Raw genomic sequence first — 16,555 nt, 5'->3', positions numbered from 1 at the left:
TGGCATTTTGTGATAAAGCAAGGGAAATTAAAGATGCCCATTCAATTGTGCAATCCTTTATTAGCAGCATTGAAAGCCCACCAAATGTTGTTCCTGGATCCCATGATTTCCTAATCTCAATACCGTTTTGCACTTAGCTGCATTTCCAACTTCAGATGCATAGATTGAAACATCTTCAAATTTCATCCAAACCAGAATACTGCATACCCCATGTATATACTTGGTTACCCCATTTTTGCACTCTGCACAAGTGAGCGTGCCTCTGATTTCAAGTATATCAGGGCACTGTTTTCCCAATATTTCTCACTTCAGCTACACTGATTTGCACTCCATTCCAAGTCCACCTCAAATTCTTGAGAATTCATATTTACAAAAAGTCTGAGAAACTCATAAATGTAGCTCTGGGTAGCAGCCTTATTCTGTTAACTTGTACAAGTTAGTTCTCTTTCCTTCCCATGACTACTCTAGCCATATTTATTATATGTATAGATCAAACTACTCTTCATAATACATAGCTGAAGTCTTCTAACACCATAGGCCAGTGATTCTCAACCATGGTGCCATGGCACTGGTAGGCATGCAAATATGATTCACAAGATAAAGCTGGAGATTTCGAACAGGAATTCATAGTGTTAAAACCATTCTGCCCTGTTGTGTGGTCTTTATCTGTGATCAAAAAATGATTGGAAACTAAGAGTTGGCATTTTCCAACCAGTGCCTTGAGTCTAAAGAAGGGTGCCTCAAATCTAGAAAGTTTGTGAACCACTACCACAGACTAAGTGAAACCTGAGAGTTTAACAACAGTGTTAATTTACAAAACTGTTCTTTGGTGTTGGATCACAAATTAAGTTCATGTGTTGCCAGTGACTTCTCAAGCCTCTCTTGAGCAGGAGTTCAAGGCCTGGAAAATTCATGGACCTGGAGATTTAAGGCCTTTCTATCTTTTCTAAAAGCCAAATCAAGCTTCAGTCAAGATATGTCCATTGCTGAGATGATCTGACCCAAGCTAGATTATCTCCAAACATGCCACTTCTACCAATGAACTGATTTTAAATTAAATATGTAGGTTTTCTAATTAGCATTGAAATCTACATATTTCAAACAACATATTCATGCAAGTGAGATATAACAGGACAGATCTATTTAAAATGGTTCTACACAGCATGGATAAATAAAATATATTTTTTGTATGCCTGTAAAAAAAAAAAAAGTACAATATTCACATGAAAATTCAAAGTTTTAAAAAGACAAAATACAAATCTGCCTTTGTGCCTTAAGAAATTAATCATTTGATGCATTTGAAATGCTTTCATCAACTCTTAACATTTTACTTTAACATGGTGACAGGAAGGAATCGATCATAAACGGATTTCCTGTGCTTTGCAGTTGGAATGTTTTCTTATTACAGTCTGGATTTTGCCTTCAAAACTTACTCTATGCATATGGCTTTAGAAGCAATTTGGAATAACTTCTGCGGAGAAGCTATTCCTCTGAGTCTTTGTATGTACTATATACTAAGCACTGGAAACAGTGAGAGCTTTTACAGCATCATCACTGTACTCACTTGAGTGCATCTCAAAGTAAATTTAAAGCTGCATATTTTAGACTATTCAGAGTTCAATTATTAAGGGATCAGAGACCATTCTACAGACCATAAAAACCTCCTACCTTGACACGGCTCACTGCCTCTTGAGCTTGCATCATTCTTATGTTTTTGGAAGGGTTACGTTCTGAGAGCAGTTGTGTAGAACCCAAGTAATTGGCTGCAAAGATGATTCCATCAATGAGATCTTCAGGCTCACAGGGTCCTGGAACTGATGTAACAGGTATACAGTTATTTTCTTCCAACAGGGTGGAGGGAGATAAAAAGCTTAAGGGAAAGGATCAAACACCTGTACACCCTTTTCTTAAAGTACTTCCTTTTCTGCCACTGCCTAATTAGAACCAACACTGCACAATACAGCTCATATTAAACAATACACTTGTTTCTCAGAATTATAGAAAACAATGTGTGGTATTAAAAACCTGTATAAGGTTTTGATCTGGAAGTTGCAGAAAATTTTATCACAGTCCCGTGGTGGTTAAATGCATTAGATTTCTTATTAAGGTGCTTATACATACTTGGGTCCCATTAACATTATGTTCATAATATATCCTATTCATCAGAAATCTTATCTGTAGAACTAAATGTCTTTTGATAGGAATTCCTGGAATCCAGGTTTATAAAGAAATGTAAAAAAACCTATACTCTCCAAACCCACTGGCAACCACAATACAACATGGATTGTCCTAATTCCCTTTATGGTGAATAAGTGAAAATCAGCCAGGATACCAAAATATATGATGTAGGGGGCAAATGTCTATGCATCCTACCTAATGTGCAAGAGTGGCATTTCATTACTATGGTAGACAGTAATGACAAAAAAGGTATGCATCTGACAAGACACTATATCTAGTTCCTTGAAAAGAAAGAAAAGCTAGCAAGGATATCCCATGGCTGTCTCTGATATTTCTGTTTTAAAATGATGCAGTTATGATGCATTCCATAATTTTCTAGAGTAGTGGTTCTCAAATGAGGTTCTCAAAAACCCTTTCAGGGGTGACACAGTGGTGCTGCTGCTGCTGCCATGCCACAGGGGGAACTGCTCCACCTGCCTAGCACAGAGCCAGATCATGAAGCAGCTATGAAAAGAGCACCTTCTCTAGCTGCAGCCTGTCACGGTCCAATTCCATAGTGTCTCCCAAAAACAGAGGCATGTGGAGTGGGTGGAACTGTCCCAAGTGCCTCTGTTTCCTGGAGGAGCATGTGGGGTTGGACTGGGAAGGACTGTGGCAAGAGTGGGAACTCCTGCCTCAGCCACTTCTTGATTTGGCTATGTAGGTGGTGCCCAGCTTAATTCCACCTGGCCGTGGCAATGTTGCAGCAGCACCCCAGTTGAGAACCACTGCCCTAAGGAAAGGAGAATTCACTGACAGGCTAACAGAGCACATGCTAATCTTATGCTTATGTAAAAAGAAAAAAAAAATCAGCTTATTCTAGGAAGCCTTGTTCCCACTCAAACACAGGTTGCCATTTTTAAAGGGTTCACAACCTCTTACTTTCTGTAAATCCAAGAGATGAAAAATGTGTTATATAAGTGAGGACAAACCAGATCCATTTGAATTAATTTAATTCAGCATTTTACCTTTATTCCACTCACAAAATCCCAGTCATATCTACAGAAGTCTTTCACAAGGAAAGAACAGAATGTTCTTTATTTCATTTTCCTGTCTAGATTTTGTTCCCATCTCAGTTAACACGGTGTAAATCAGGAGTAATTCCCCTGGAATTAACTATTTCTTGTGTAAGCAACAGGAAAATCAAACTGTTGATTTTCTGTTGTTATGTTTTTAACATGAGTGTGAGCAGAAACAATTGAACTGCTGCTGTCTTGTGCTGCTGTGGGAAAAAGATAATGTTATTGAATAAACAGGTACTTAGTAAGATGGGTTCTCAACTGCAGTTGAGTTGCCAAACTCAAGCGAGCTACACTTACTCTAGAAAGGTTGAGAACCACAGCTTTAGAGTTACAGAATAAATTTTGTATACAAATACTTAAAAAATTAGGAAGTTGATGACAGACAAGAGCACTTAATGCAAGTGATAATTAGAAATGTAGGTGTTAACCCCACACTAAGAGCTCATGTATTGAATATACTTAATTTAGTAACCTGCCAAAAAAAAAACAAGCTCAAAACCAGGAGAGAGAGAACAAATGTAAACTATTAGGAAAGGCTACAAGTGCCAACATCCAGGAAGCCCTGCTAAATATTAATTTGGCAGAGGCAGGACAAACATAACAGATTTTATAAGGACACATTCAGTAGAAAAGGTCGTCTTTCACAGAGGGGATTATTCCCCATACAACTAATCTTCATTGGGCTTAATACAGTAAGGGCAGATCATGCTGTACCAAATCATGATATAGCTGGGAGTCATGGCAAAAATATTCACTAGTACATGAACGGCGTGTGCCCCCGGCAGCTGGGGAGACATGGCTGCAGCAGCAGGAGCATGGCAGTGGGAGCTTGGCAGCAGTGAGAGGGGAGGCTCTGCCAACACTGCCTTTTTGCAAGGGGTGCACCGCCACACTCAGGGAGTACACATGCACCCGCGTGCACCCCCAATGCGTCGCCCCTGCACTAGCCACAAGAATACTGGAGGACACTCATAATCTTTGCTTTAAGCCATGACTACCACTGAATTTCAGGACTAACAACATCCACAACAGGAAACAAAATAACTACGCTATCTTGAGGCTGTCTGGACCTGAAATCAGGGACTGATTTAGACAGACAGCTTTAAGGCTGGTACAGATTATACCAACCAAATAACTGGAGGGATAAATTCATTTGCTCAAGACGATGACAGCCCCAATAGCCTGCCACGGATCAGCACTAAAGGCAGCTTTACAGCAGATCACATGTATGCGCGATGGTATCAGGTAGCAGCTAAAGAGGAGGACTAAGCAGCCAGAGCAAAGGAAAACTAGAGTCAAAGAAGAAGAGAAAAGATATGAGGAATAGCAAACTTTCTTTGGTGAATATTTTCCAAATTTAAGACTCAACACTATAAGACTGTGTATACTAGGCCTGTGCAAAGCGGCTAGTATTTGCTTTGGATTCAGATTCAGCCAATTCGGGGGACAGTGATTCGATTCGGTGATTCAAATCACTGTCCCGAATTGATTCGGCCAAACCTGATTCACAGATTCAGCGCTGCAAAATCTCTGAATCACACAGGCCCAACCCCTGCCTGCTCTCTCAGCCCCCAATGGCTGCCCCGCCCACCCCAGCTCCTGGCACTTGGAGAAATAAAAAAGCACTAAATCACTGGGTGCTGCAGGGTGGGGGGCAATTCCTGCTGTCCCCCACTGCCCCCACTGCATGGGGGGATCTCCACAAGCTCAACAGCCCCACTGCTCCCCCAGCCCCTCCCATTGCTTCCCCACCTGTCCCAGCTCCACCCCTTTAAGGGAAACCCCCCCCAAAAACCACGCACTCACCAGTTCCTGCTCAGCAGGGGAGCAATCCCTGCTGCCCCAGCCATGTGAGGGGCTCTTCTATGAACCCCCCTAAGCCCCGAGGCCTCTGCAGAAGCCAGTGAGTCTGGGGTTTGTTTGTTTTTTTCTTTTTTGGGGGGGGGGGGGGGGAGTTCTTAAAAGGCCAGAGCTGGGGTGGGTGGGGCAGCCATGGTGGGGCTGGGAGAGAAGGGGGGTTGGAGGTCTCACATCCCCCAGGGCCACGGGCCAGGGTCAGGGGGGCTGGGGGAGCAGGGGACAGTGGGGATGCCCTCCACCCCACCAGGCAGCACCAAGTGAGTTGGATCTTTTTTTTAAAGCACTGGGAGCTGGTGTGGGCGGGGCAGCTGGCCAGGGTCGGGGGGGGCTGGGGTTGGGGTAGGCAGGGGTTGGGGCTTGGCAGGGGTCCCCCATGGTTCCCTCCCCCTTCCTCCACCCCCTACTTACCAGCTCTGAGTCCAGCTCCAGCTCCCTGCTGCAGTGGGTGGGGGCTGCCCAAATCATGAAGCTCTCTGAATCTTTTCCAAAGATTCAGAGAGCTTCAAATTGATTCAGACCTTTTTATTGGTCCCCTGATTCAATTCAGATTTGGAGATTCAGCCACTAAATCAGGCCGAATCTCCTCCGAATTGAATCAGTACCTGAAGCTTTGTACAGCCCTAGTGTACACTTGCTTAGCTTTACAACTGTGGATAGTTTAGTCCCATTGGTTTCAGTGATATTTTCAAATTAAACACCATCATATTATCAACTGCCAGGATAATTTTCCAAGGACAAAAAGAAAGAAGAGACGTGGAGATAGAGAAAAAAACATGTTTTTATGTTGGCTTTGCATTGTGCTCATCTCCTTTAATCAATGATTAAATCTTACTTTTAGCTTGATTACATTAATACCAAAGAGGCAGTAACATCAAATAGTCATAGGGTGCATTTACACATATTACGGTGAAGCAATACACTCCAGTGCTTATCGCACCAGAGTTTATTGCTCCCAGGCACTGCATTTACATTTGCACCTGGGGTTGCAGCATGCTGAGCTGGGTCAGAGCAGCCCCAGCTGGGAGGAGGCCCAGGGGCTCAGCCTGTCAGCCCAGGGCTGCTTCAACCCAGGTCAAAGTGCTGCAGAGGGGGTGGCTGGGGCATAAAGATGTTCCAGTGTAGGGCTAGCCAACAGGCCACCCACCCTCATGCCCCAGCCAGCCAGGGCAGTATCAATACATGTGCTGCTACAGAGTCTTTAACTTCACAGCAGGATAGTACTTGTATTTACAGGTACTACCCTGATGCAGATAGTTTCCTGCAGCCTAATAGAGCTGCACATGTAGACATGAGACATTTACTGCAGAGCCAATTAGTCTACTCCGCAGTAAATATCTCACGTAGATGTGCTATTACAGTCTATATAGTCAAATCCCTTGACTATGTATACTTTCTGTTCCCCTATAATCCTACAAGGGGATCTTGCCTTGAGACGCATCAACTTTCCAAGCAACTAAGTCTTCTTTTCCAAGTAAAGGAATGCAGTGTTTGAGGGAAAAGTGGGGTAATGAATTAAGAAAGGAGTCCTCTGGTAAAGGGAATGTGCTTGCTTCCACCTGAACAACCAGCTGAACCTGCCTGATGCACACAAGGGATTGAAAATAACTGAGCAGCCTGCCACTGTGACAGAATGCACAGAGGGAGATGTTCACACCTGCCTTAATTAGTTTTCAATTTTCCTAAATCTGACTTAAAAATTCCTCACACACAAAGTAAGTTTGATTAAAACCACTGAACTGCTTCATCAGGAGTTGCTGTTCTCCCTTGCATATTGCCACACAAGCCAAACATGATTACTCTTAAAGGCAGCCCACAGCAGAAACAAACCAGCTCATTTTTAAAAATCAATACCAATAGCCCCATGTTCTTCAGAAAAGTAAGATTTATTAACCAACATCTGCACAGCATGGGGCAATTTGTTTCATAAAAATTTTTTCTAAAGGGTAATTATATATTACAGTGGGATTTTGCTTTTATAAATCCGGTGCTACTCCACAGGTTAAAACAGAATTAGCCCAGTTTGGCCAGAGCGAGGTTTTTAAAATAAAATACTTTGACAGTACCTTCTAAAAACCAAGAAGTGTAGCCAAGTCCCTGGGAATCTACTAATCAAAGAAGAGCACTTATACAGTCGGTTAAGTCACCTATCTAGTCTGTCAAGGATCAACTCCAATAGCTGCAGTAGTAAACCACTACATGAATGAAACCAAACAAGGTAAAAATTCCACAGAAGGTTAGCTTCTTGATTCGTTGAGGCCATCTGCTGAGCTAATTTCAAATACATCCTCTTAATGGGGCAGGGGGAGTTTCCACCAAAAGATGAGGCTACTCTAATTCTGCATCCAAGTATACACACGGATATTTAATGCAGTTTAACTACTCCACTGTAAAAGTTAATTCAATTAATTTCCCCAAATGTCCACATGTCGACACACCCTGAGAAAAACTGGGATAACACTTACACATCCTCTCTTAGCAATTATTATACATCGAACTGGAAACCTAATGGACACTGTTGCAGGATTTGTAACAAAACATTTCAAAAGAGGAGGTACTGATTTTTGTGCAAATGCAGAGCTCCTATCCTACCTTCCCCATAGCTTCTACTGTAGTCAAGGGAGTTTATCTCTTTCTCGTTCATAAAATGTGAGATTAGCCCATCTCTGGCAACATCCTATGCTTTGTAGGTCTTTCAAGGAGGAGATTTGTGTCGCAGTTTCTGTTCAAAGGTATCTAAAAGGCATTTTATCTTCAAAGACATGAGTCTAGAGTTCTGTGTTTTCCCTGCTATGTTTGAAGACATTGTTAATAATCTCAAGCAGAGCATGGAGTTACAATTTGTGACCTACTTTGGAATTACTGACTGTTGCCAAGGGGGAGGAAAAGAAGAATTCATGTTGTGCCTACTGGCACAGTGACTGTAAAAATGCTTTTCAATTTGTCTTAAAACACATTTCTTGCAAAAGTAAATTACCTAGGTTCTTAAATAGCTTTATTATTGCTTCAGTAGGGGCAGTAGGGTATGTCATAAAATAGTTCAATTTATTAGAAGGCTTTTGTTCATTTAAGGATTTCCGTTCCCCTTAATACATCCCCTCCAGCACTTCAAAGAAAAACTTGAGCTTGATGATATTTGGAGAATCACTACATTCCTAGCAGAATACAGCTAACTGCATAGTTATCGCAATCTAAGGAACATTTTTAATATCTTAAGTCTGCAGCTCATGCAAAGCAATGAAGGAGAGAAGAGGAAACATGTTGAGTAGATAAATCCTCCAAAATTTGTTTTTCATCAAAGGGGAAATGGAGATGACTTTCAGGTGAGATAAGGCACCTGTCAGAATAATACAGGGAGCAATACTAGAAATTCAGCAGTACAGCGATTACCCAAACAGTCTTTTCTAAATCTAGAAAATGTAAGAATGTACATTCAAGCCAGGATAAGCTTCAGTTCAGCAAAGTACTTAAGCATACTTTTGACTTTATGAGTGTGTAAGGCTTACTGATGAAGAAAGGAAAAGAGCAAAGAAGAAAAACCATTTAAAAATGAAGACATTTAATTTGACAATTTGACTAATAGCACTATGCAACATTTTATGTTGTGTAGTTGTATTAGTAATAAGCAACTGCTTTTAAAAAGTCAGATTTTAACTTTAAACAGTACCCTTTCAAAAGGTACTTGATGCTGTAGGTTAGTGGGGACCAACCTTTCTAGCACGTGTGCCATAAGCTAAGCCCCAGAACCCCCCCAGTGCCACTCCGATCCCCTTCTTCTGTTCCATCTGCTGCTCTCATTTCTGCTGCCTTTCTCCCTGCTCTCTCCTTGATCTGCTACGTACAGAGGCTGCCCATGTCAGTTGTGGCACATGTGCCACATGTTAACCACCTGTCCACCTCTGTCCCAGAATCCTAATCAAGCGATCTTAAAACTTCGCAGCCCTGGAGGCCATCACAGTGTGCATTACAGGTGGAACTAAGAGACCGAGCAAATACAGCTAGTCTTATTTATAAGACTAAACAACAGCAGAAAATGTCTGAAATGTTTCAGTGTACTTTTTAACTTTTGTATTAATAAAATGTGCAACAGAAAGTATATACTGAATGATTCCATATGCATGTACTCCTTGATCTGAAAGCCTGTCAGGAACTTCTTTGGTCATTCATCTAAAAACAACTGTAATTTGTAATTAAAGCAAAGCAGAGGCAGGCAGGAATTGAGGGCTTGATCCCAATGTAAATGGAACATTTCTGCAAGGTGCTGAGCACTGACCTTTCACTGAAACTACTAAAAAGTAAAGGTGCTTGAAACTGCAATATTAAGTGCTATCGACCCATCAGATACTTGCACCTGTTATATGCACCAGATAGCACATATCACTTCACAGAAAACATCTCTTCAATCACCTAATTTCATCCCCATTTTTCCATTTTATTTTCTGATAAAAATGCAAAAGGAAACAAGACTCTTCTAGTAGTAAGACAAACATATGGAGAGGAAAAATGAGTCTCAGAACACTGACTACAGCTGGAGGCAAGATCCATTCCAGAAATATCAGCTGAATTCAGGGGAAGAAATTTGCTACCAAGGCAACTCTAACAACCAGGTTAACTGCATGTGCAAGAGATATGACTGCCAATACACTACAACCTCATTATTACAAACCCACATGTAACTGGAAGAAAAGGTCATTAAAAGAGGGTGTTCACTATACTAAGAGCAGTTAATTTGCTATATCATAATAATAAATAAATTGGTGTTAGGATTGTTAAAAGCAAAGGCTTGTTATAATCAGGCTTGCTGTAATGAGGTTGTACTGTATTGCTTCCACAGTTAAGGAGTCCTGCTGAAAATATGTCCCCCTAAGACGCTGAACAGAACACCATTGTGGCAGATCTATTCCAGCAGTTCTCAACCTTTTCAGACTCAAGGGACCCCTCATTAGACTCAAGGCATACTCAGAAAATGCCAGCTCCTAGTTTTCACTCATTTTTTTACTACAAAAAAAAAATAACAGAGCAATTTTTCTGTTTCAAGGAACTCAGAAGAGGGAGGTCAGACTGTTTTTAACATGATGGATTCCTATTTGAAAAATCTGGGTATGTTTTGTGAATCAGGTTTATGCGCCTAACACTGCTAACAATTCATGTCACCCCACAACACCCCTGACAGGATCTCAAGCCACCCTGTGGGGCAGCGGCACCCAGGATGAGAATCAGCTTTCACCCAAACTCAGTGTAAAGCAGGGCAAAGCAGAACAGAGCAGAGTAGCAGTGATCTCCTTCAGTGCCCAGCACACATAGAGGGGAAGGGATTATGCAGACCACTGGATTGCTGTGATGGACTGGGGCACAGTCAAACTTATCCATGCTCTCTGCCTCAAGCGGGACCTGCTACTGCTGTGGTTGCTGGTGTGCCAGCTGCTGCTTCTTGGGGGCAGACTCACTGCACACCAGCTGCAGCCACCAGGGAGCCCGGGGGGTCCCTTCATTCCTCCTTCCCACCCAGATGCACCACTGGGTGCAGGTCTGTGCCATTCCCTGTGGGAGTGCCATTTTGCTCACCTCCCTGCCCACCAGATACACTACTGAGTTGTGTAGGTGCAGGGTTGTGCCTCTCAGCTCTTATGACTGAGCAGCTCAGGGCTATTGCTGAGGGTTTTTTTCCCCACCTCTACATTCAGAAAGCAACTGGATTAGCTAATTAACATGAGGGTTCCTTCGGAATCATGTACGTTTCTAACTATACAATACTGTACTCCTGAAAATCCCAGAGACGGTTTATCCTCTCCTGCTCTATGGTTAAAGAAAAGAATTGGAGAACATACAATGATTTTATAACACTTAACCCCCCCTTAACCCCTCCCTTTTACACTGTCCTAAAAACTGAACTGCCTGTTTCCAGGACTAGAGCAGCAAGCCTCTGAAACAAGGCTTCCAAAACTTTTCCCCTACTGACAAAATTAAACCATTTTAACTATGTCATTACTGAGAAATGTTCATTTAGTTTTACTGAAAGTACAACAGTGTCCCTGACCTTCCTCTTTGACTGTTGTCTGCCACAAAGTTCTTGCTCTGTATTTCAGAGGATTTTACCTCCATTTAGGGCTTGTTAGCAAGTAAATGCCAAGTGTTAAGTGCTATTTCCTTCAGCTGTCAATCTGTGCAAAAGAAGCAACCTTTGAACTTGCAATTTGATCTGCCTCTCAAAGGGGACTAGTGAAAAAAAGAAGCTATTACTCAAACCAATATGATCAGGGAGCAAAAAAAATAATCTGTTCAACAAGCCTACATTTCTCAGCCAGAATAAGAGGAGGGAATAGTCTTAGAACCCAAATTCTTTCAGTTTTACTACTTATAGTTTCAATGGGGAAAAAAAACAGCATGTGTCAGACTTAAGGAACTTGTCGGGTGCAGTCTTTGTTACTTCCGTTGGCTCAGCTCACTGCAGACAACCTGGATCCCCTCCAGTGTTCAATGGGTGCTCCTCCCTGCCGCCTTCCACTGCAGGGATTTGGTGCAACACACCCTTCACCTCTCCGCATGGCAGAAACCCAGTGCATGCCCCCAACTGCTTCCTTCCCCTGATGCCAGGCTCTCTGTGTGCACTCTCACCTCAGGGTCCCCCCTTATTCAGGGGTGGGCAAAGTCCAGCCCACAGGCTGGATCCAGCCAGCAGCCAGGCTCCATTTCCCAGCAGCCCCTGCCTACATGGCTGGGGCCAGTTTCCATGGAGACCATGATCAAGAACAGCATTTCTCAACCCATGTGTCGTGACCCAAAAGTGGGTTGCAAATATATCAAAAGGGTCATGAAAAAAATTTAAAAATGGATTCCCCTTTAAAGGAGAAAAACTCAGGAAAACGTGGCTTTTCCCTTGCAGGCTGGCAGACATCCAGTCTGCGAGGGGCTGCTTAGGGTCCCCCATGCCCCACACCCCTCCACCTCACAAACAAGGGGGCTGGGGCCTGGGGGTGGGGGCAGCGGGTCAGGAGACAGGGGCTCTGGGTCAGGACTGGCCACTGATGTTTACAAATGGGTCCTGGTACAAAAAAGGTTGAGAACCACTGAGCTCGAGGACAAGTTATTAGGCTGCCTACATATTAAAGGAGCCATTTGCAACTGGGGTGCTGAGAGGTGCCGTACCACCCGGTCCCTGTGTGAGGAGGTAAATGCTTTCCTCCCCTATTCAGTGAGTGACCTGCACTTGCCCTAGCCACTGCCCCAATGCTCCCAGCAGTGGGCTCTGCTGTAGGTGGCTAGATGCATGAACAGACCCATGCTTTGCAGCCTGGCTTGACCCCTCCACTCCTGCCAAACTCTTGGGGCCAGTGCGAGGGGCTGTAGGGGAGGTTACTGGCATGTGAGACCCTACAGAATCAATCTCTGCAGCAGGGGCTGCCCTTGCCCCTCAGGTACAGAGGGATGGTGGTGGGGAGGAAGTAGGGGGGGCAGACAATGTAAAGAGCAGGGCACTGAAGGGTCAGGTCCTGGCCCCATGGCTCTTACCTGGCACCATCTAGAGCAGTGGTTCTCAACCTTCTTAGCCTCGAGATTCCCCATCATATCTTTTCTAAATTTAGATTTTAGCTTAGTCATTCTCAACTGGGTGCCAAAAATTTCAGAAAAAGAGAAACACCATGTTAAATCATTGGAAGGATGGGCAGAAAACAGGGGGGAACTGTTATAATGGAAGGCATTAGTAAGCAACACCAACTTGTTCTTTGATCTACAGCAGGGGCACTATAGATCCAGGCCCCAGCACCATGTCATCTGGCTCATGGGGCTTCCCATGGACCTGAGAGGAGCCCACTGGGTCATGGCTCTATGCACTAGTTGGGGGTGCAGGATGGCATGGGGTCCAGTGCCAGGGTGCAGGGCCAGGCAGAGGCTGAGCACAGGCATGGAACCCTGATCCCAGCAAGTGGGACCAGGTGGGGGCAGTGCAGAGGCCCAGGGCCTGATCTCTTTACGTGGGACTGGGTGGGGGCAATATGAGGTCCCAGGGCCCCAGGATTTGATGCTAGCATGAAGGGCCAGACAGAGGCAGCTAGAGGCTGTGGAAATCAATCACAGTGCATTGGGGAGGGTGAGAGGGGGGACACACCCAAAGTCAGACAGGTCCTGATCCGTTCATGCAAGTCTGATCCTGTGGCCTGGGCTCTGATCTAGCTCATGGGACCAGCCCCGCATCACTCATCTGGCCTGTGAGGCCAAAAGGTTGAGCACCACTGATCTATAGGTAGGGATATGGCTGCAACTGTGACTCTGTTGAACAAAGGGAAGCAGCTTTCTCCAGTTCACCCTCCCCTCCCCACTGCTGGAAAGGCAGGTAAGTGCATGGGTGTGTGCAAGACACGGGGGTTTACTTGGCCCTAAATTGAAGTGGTGTTTTTAAAAACCCACTGCTTCACTTTAAGGCCCCCGTTTTGTCTATCCACGCCCAAAAATACTAAACAGAAAGAGGGGTGCAGAACATTATTTATTATATGTATGCTTTGCTTAACTTAGGGTGAGACATTTATATGCCTTCAAGTATTGTATAGGCATGAAGATATATTCTACACTTACTTCTTATTTATCAAATTTTTCAGTTACACTGAGTTGGGTTAGATTGTCTTCTTTCTGTTTGGGTTTTTTTTAATATTTCAGAAAGTTTCTTTTTGGTTTAACCTACTGTAACATTAGAATGCAATAATTATGTACTTACCATCAACAAAACTTGGAAATGAAGACACCTTCTTTGTCTGTTAGGAGACAAAAATAATGCACCATAAAACTGTATGAACACAGCAAAATCAATTTCATGACAAAGGATAACTTGTATAATATTAAAAATATTAAAACTTCATTAATATAAAGTATAATTTTAAAACCTTTTAAATTTTAAAGTTTTGCATGCCTGCTAATTGGAAAGTATATTTCAAATCCTATAATATTGTAATAAGATAACCAAGGCCTTACAAAGAGCTTTTTCATAAATAGATCTCAAAACATTTTATGATGCAATTCAGCCTCACTGTCCATGGAGGCTGGAGACAGGGCAAATGGCAGGGAAGCAGCCTGCCCCACCCTGAACCTTGCCTCCCTGCCATTTAGCCTGTCTCCTGCCTGCGTCTCAGTTGGAGCTGGAGCTGCCACCACCACTGCTACTGCTGTATGGCCACGGAGGACTGGAGCCATTATGTCCACTGGAGCTGGAGTCAGATCCCCAACAAATGGCAAGCAGCAAGGAAGTGGGGAGGGCTGGGTGGAACAGGGAAGACAGCCGGGGGGCAGGCAGGGGAAGCAGAGGCTGAGGGGATGGGTAATGGTGGTGGTGGCAGTGGCTGCAGGTCCAACTCTGACCCTGATCCCAGATTGGGGCAGGAGTTAGAGTTGAAGCAGCTGCCTGCCTGCTCCCACTTTGACTCAAATCCAAGATAAGGGGCTTTTTTTGCCCAAGTTGAATGAAGCATTCCCTTTGCAGCATCTGCTGCTTGCCAGCATGTGCAGAGATGCGACCCTTGGCAGGGAACGAGTTGCAAACAGCAGCCCACAGTGACAAAAGTTTGCTAACCCCAGGCAGTTCCCAAAGGTTTTTAGGCAGACGCAACAATGCCAACACTTAAAATATTCATGGATCATGATGGTCCTTTATCACCAAAATTTTAATCAAAAAGACTATAAAGACACACATAGTCCAGTGTGATCCATGAACTGGCTGCAGACCTTTACGAAGCACATGAACCACAGTTTGGGAACTACTGCACTAGACAGCACTGCCTATCATCCAACTTATTAATTTTGCTCGTCTGCAATCATATTTTTTAAAACCTAAACATTCTCTCCAAAGCTTTATGGAATTCTAGTGGAACAATAAACTATTTCTGTGCTGGTACAGCACTTATTACAAGCCCTGATTTTAGCTGGGGCCTCTAGGCACTACTTTAATACTACTACCTGCTGGTTATTTGACCAGCAATATCTCCCATACAGGAGTTGATTTCATTACTGATGAGCAGGGATCCCGGTTTTCTCTGACAAGAAAAAATAAACTAAATCACATATTCTCTGACAAAACTTCATAAATTCTCTGATCAAAAATCCAAAATCCGTAATTAAAATGAAAAGCCACTATATATATAGGTATCAATTGACCACAATGTTTTACTGATACATTTACAATTTTAAAGCAATTTGGAAGTCTACCAGTGGCTCAATCACTATAATAAAATAAATCCTAAATAACTATAAATTTTGGCATTTGATTTTTGTTTTTTTATCATTGAAAACTCATAGCTCCCTCTGTCCCCTTAGCTCATGAGGCTGCAGGTCCAAGGCCCTCACTTCCAAGCTACAGCCCTCCAGGCCTGCTAGTACCCTTCACCCCCCACCTCCAGCCCTGCTGATGTCCCTCGCCCCCCACCCACAGCCCCCTGCCCCCCAGCCCTGCCAGAGGAGACCCCCAACTGCCAGCACTATGGAGCCAGGGACCCGTGTCCACAGCCCCCTGTCCCCTGCTGTAGCGCCAGAGCCCCAGCTGCCAACTGCAGGAGATGGCAGCTGCTGTGGTCTGAGTGGAGAGCAAAGCATGGAGCCCACTCCCACACAGGTGGCCTAGACAGAGTGGAGCCCATTTGGTGGGGGGTGGGGGGTGGAGTTCAGGCTCCCCGCTGCAGGCTTGGGCGGGACCTGGCTCCCCGTTACTGCGCGCACTCGGGGGGCCAAGGGAGGCACATGTCCTCCAGATCTGTGTGCAGGGTGGGGGCGGGTGCAGGATACAGGCTCGGGCTCCCTGTCCTGCTGCCCGCCCCGTCAGGGTCTCCACGCATTGCAGCCCCAAGCCTCAACCCCCACATACCACCCAGGCTGGGCAGCAGCCCCAGCCCCAGCCCTGCCCTGCCCAATTCCTTCCATCCTTCCCTATGGGGGCCTCAATCCCCTCCTCCTGCCAGACTTACCTGCAGGAGCTGCTCTCCAGGCTGCCTGGGGCCACGTGCATGTACATGATGCCCCCTGCCTGACCTCGCTCCTCCCGCTCCCTCCCAGGCCCCTGCGGGCTGGAAGTCAGCCAGCCTGATGAGAGCCCTTTGCAAAACAGCAAAATCCAGATGTTTCTCTGTGAAGAACCCACATTTATCTCGGGTAAAAGGGAAAACCTATGTTTTTTTTCTGTGGGAAACAGAAAACCTGGGTCCCTGCTCATTACTGATGGAAACAGGGAGTCAGAGATCAGCTGGCTGGTTCCAGTCCCCTGGAGGATCTGATAGGGGGAGAGGGCCTGTTAATAAAATGGCTGCCTGCCCAGGTGTGGCCAGCAGTTTGGCCAGTGACTGATATCCGAGGGCAGAAGTAGCGGATCAGGTGATGCAGAGGGGGAAATAGAGGCAGATAAGACCAGGGCCTGAGGCAACGCAGGGGGTCTCACCCTGCCTGCTACAAGGAGCAGAGCTCCAGGGAGGAGAGGAGCTGGGCTG

General features: G+C 44.7%; 1 protein-coding gene across 6 annotated transcripts in view; it reads right to left on the bottom strand.

The window, feature by feature from the left end:
- APBA2 (amyloid beta precursor protein binding family A member 2) overlaps positions 1-16,555 on the bottom strand; it is a 246,059-nt gene that overhangs the window by 46,951 nt on the left and 182,553 nt on the right. For all 6 annotated transcript variants that reach the window (XM_090029876.1, XM_090029874.1, XM_090029872.1 and 3 more), the window contains 2 exons: positions 13,807-13,843; positions 1,669-1,814 (listed from right to left, as the gene is read on the bottom strand). In XM_090029876.1, the coding sequence (XP_089886002.1) occupies positions 1,669-1,814; positions 13,807-13,843 (183 nt within the window). The remainder of the gene's footprint in view (positions 1-1,668; positions 1,815-13,806; positions 13,844-16,555) is intronic.

The sequence above is a fragment of the Crocodylus siamensis genome, chromosome 15 (assembly GCF_052110815.1).
Source record: "Crocodylus siamensis isolate JL-2025a chromosome 15, ASM5211081v1, whole genome shotgun sequence".
Classification (NCBI taxonomy): domain Eukaryota; kingdom Metazoa; phylum Chordata; order Crocodylia; family Crocodylidae; genus Crocodylus; species Crocodylus siamensis.
This window is presented reverse-complemented; position numbering and strand designations above follow the sequence as displayed.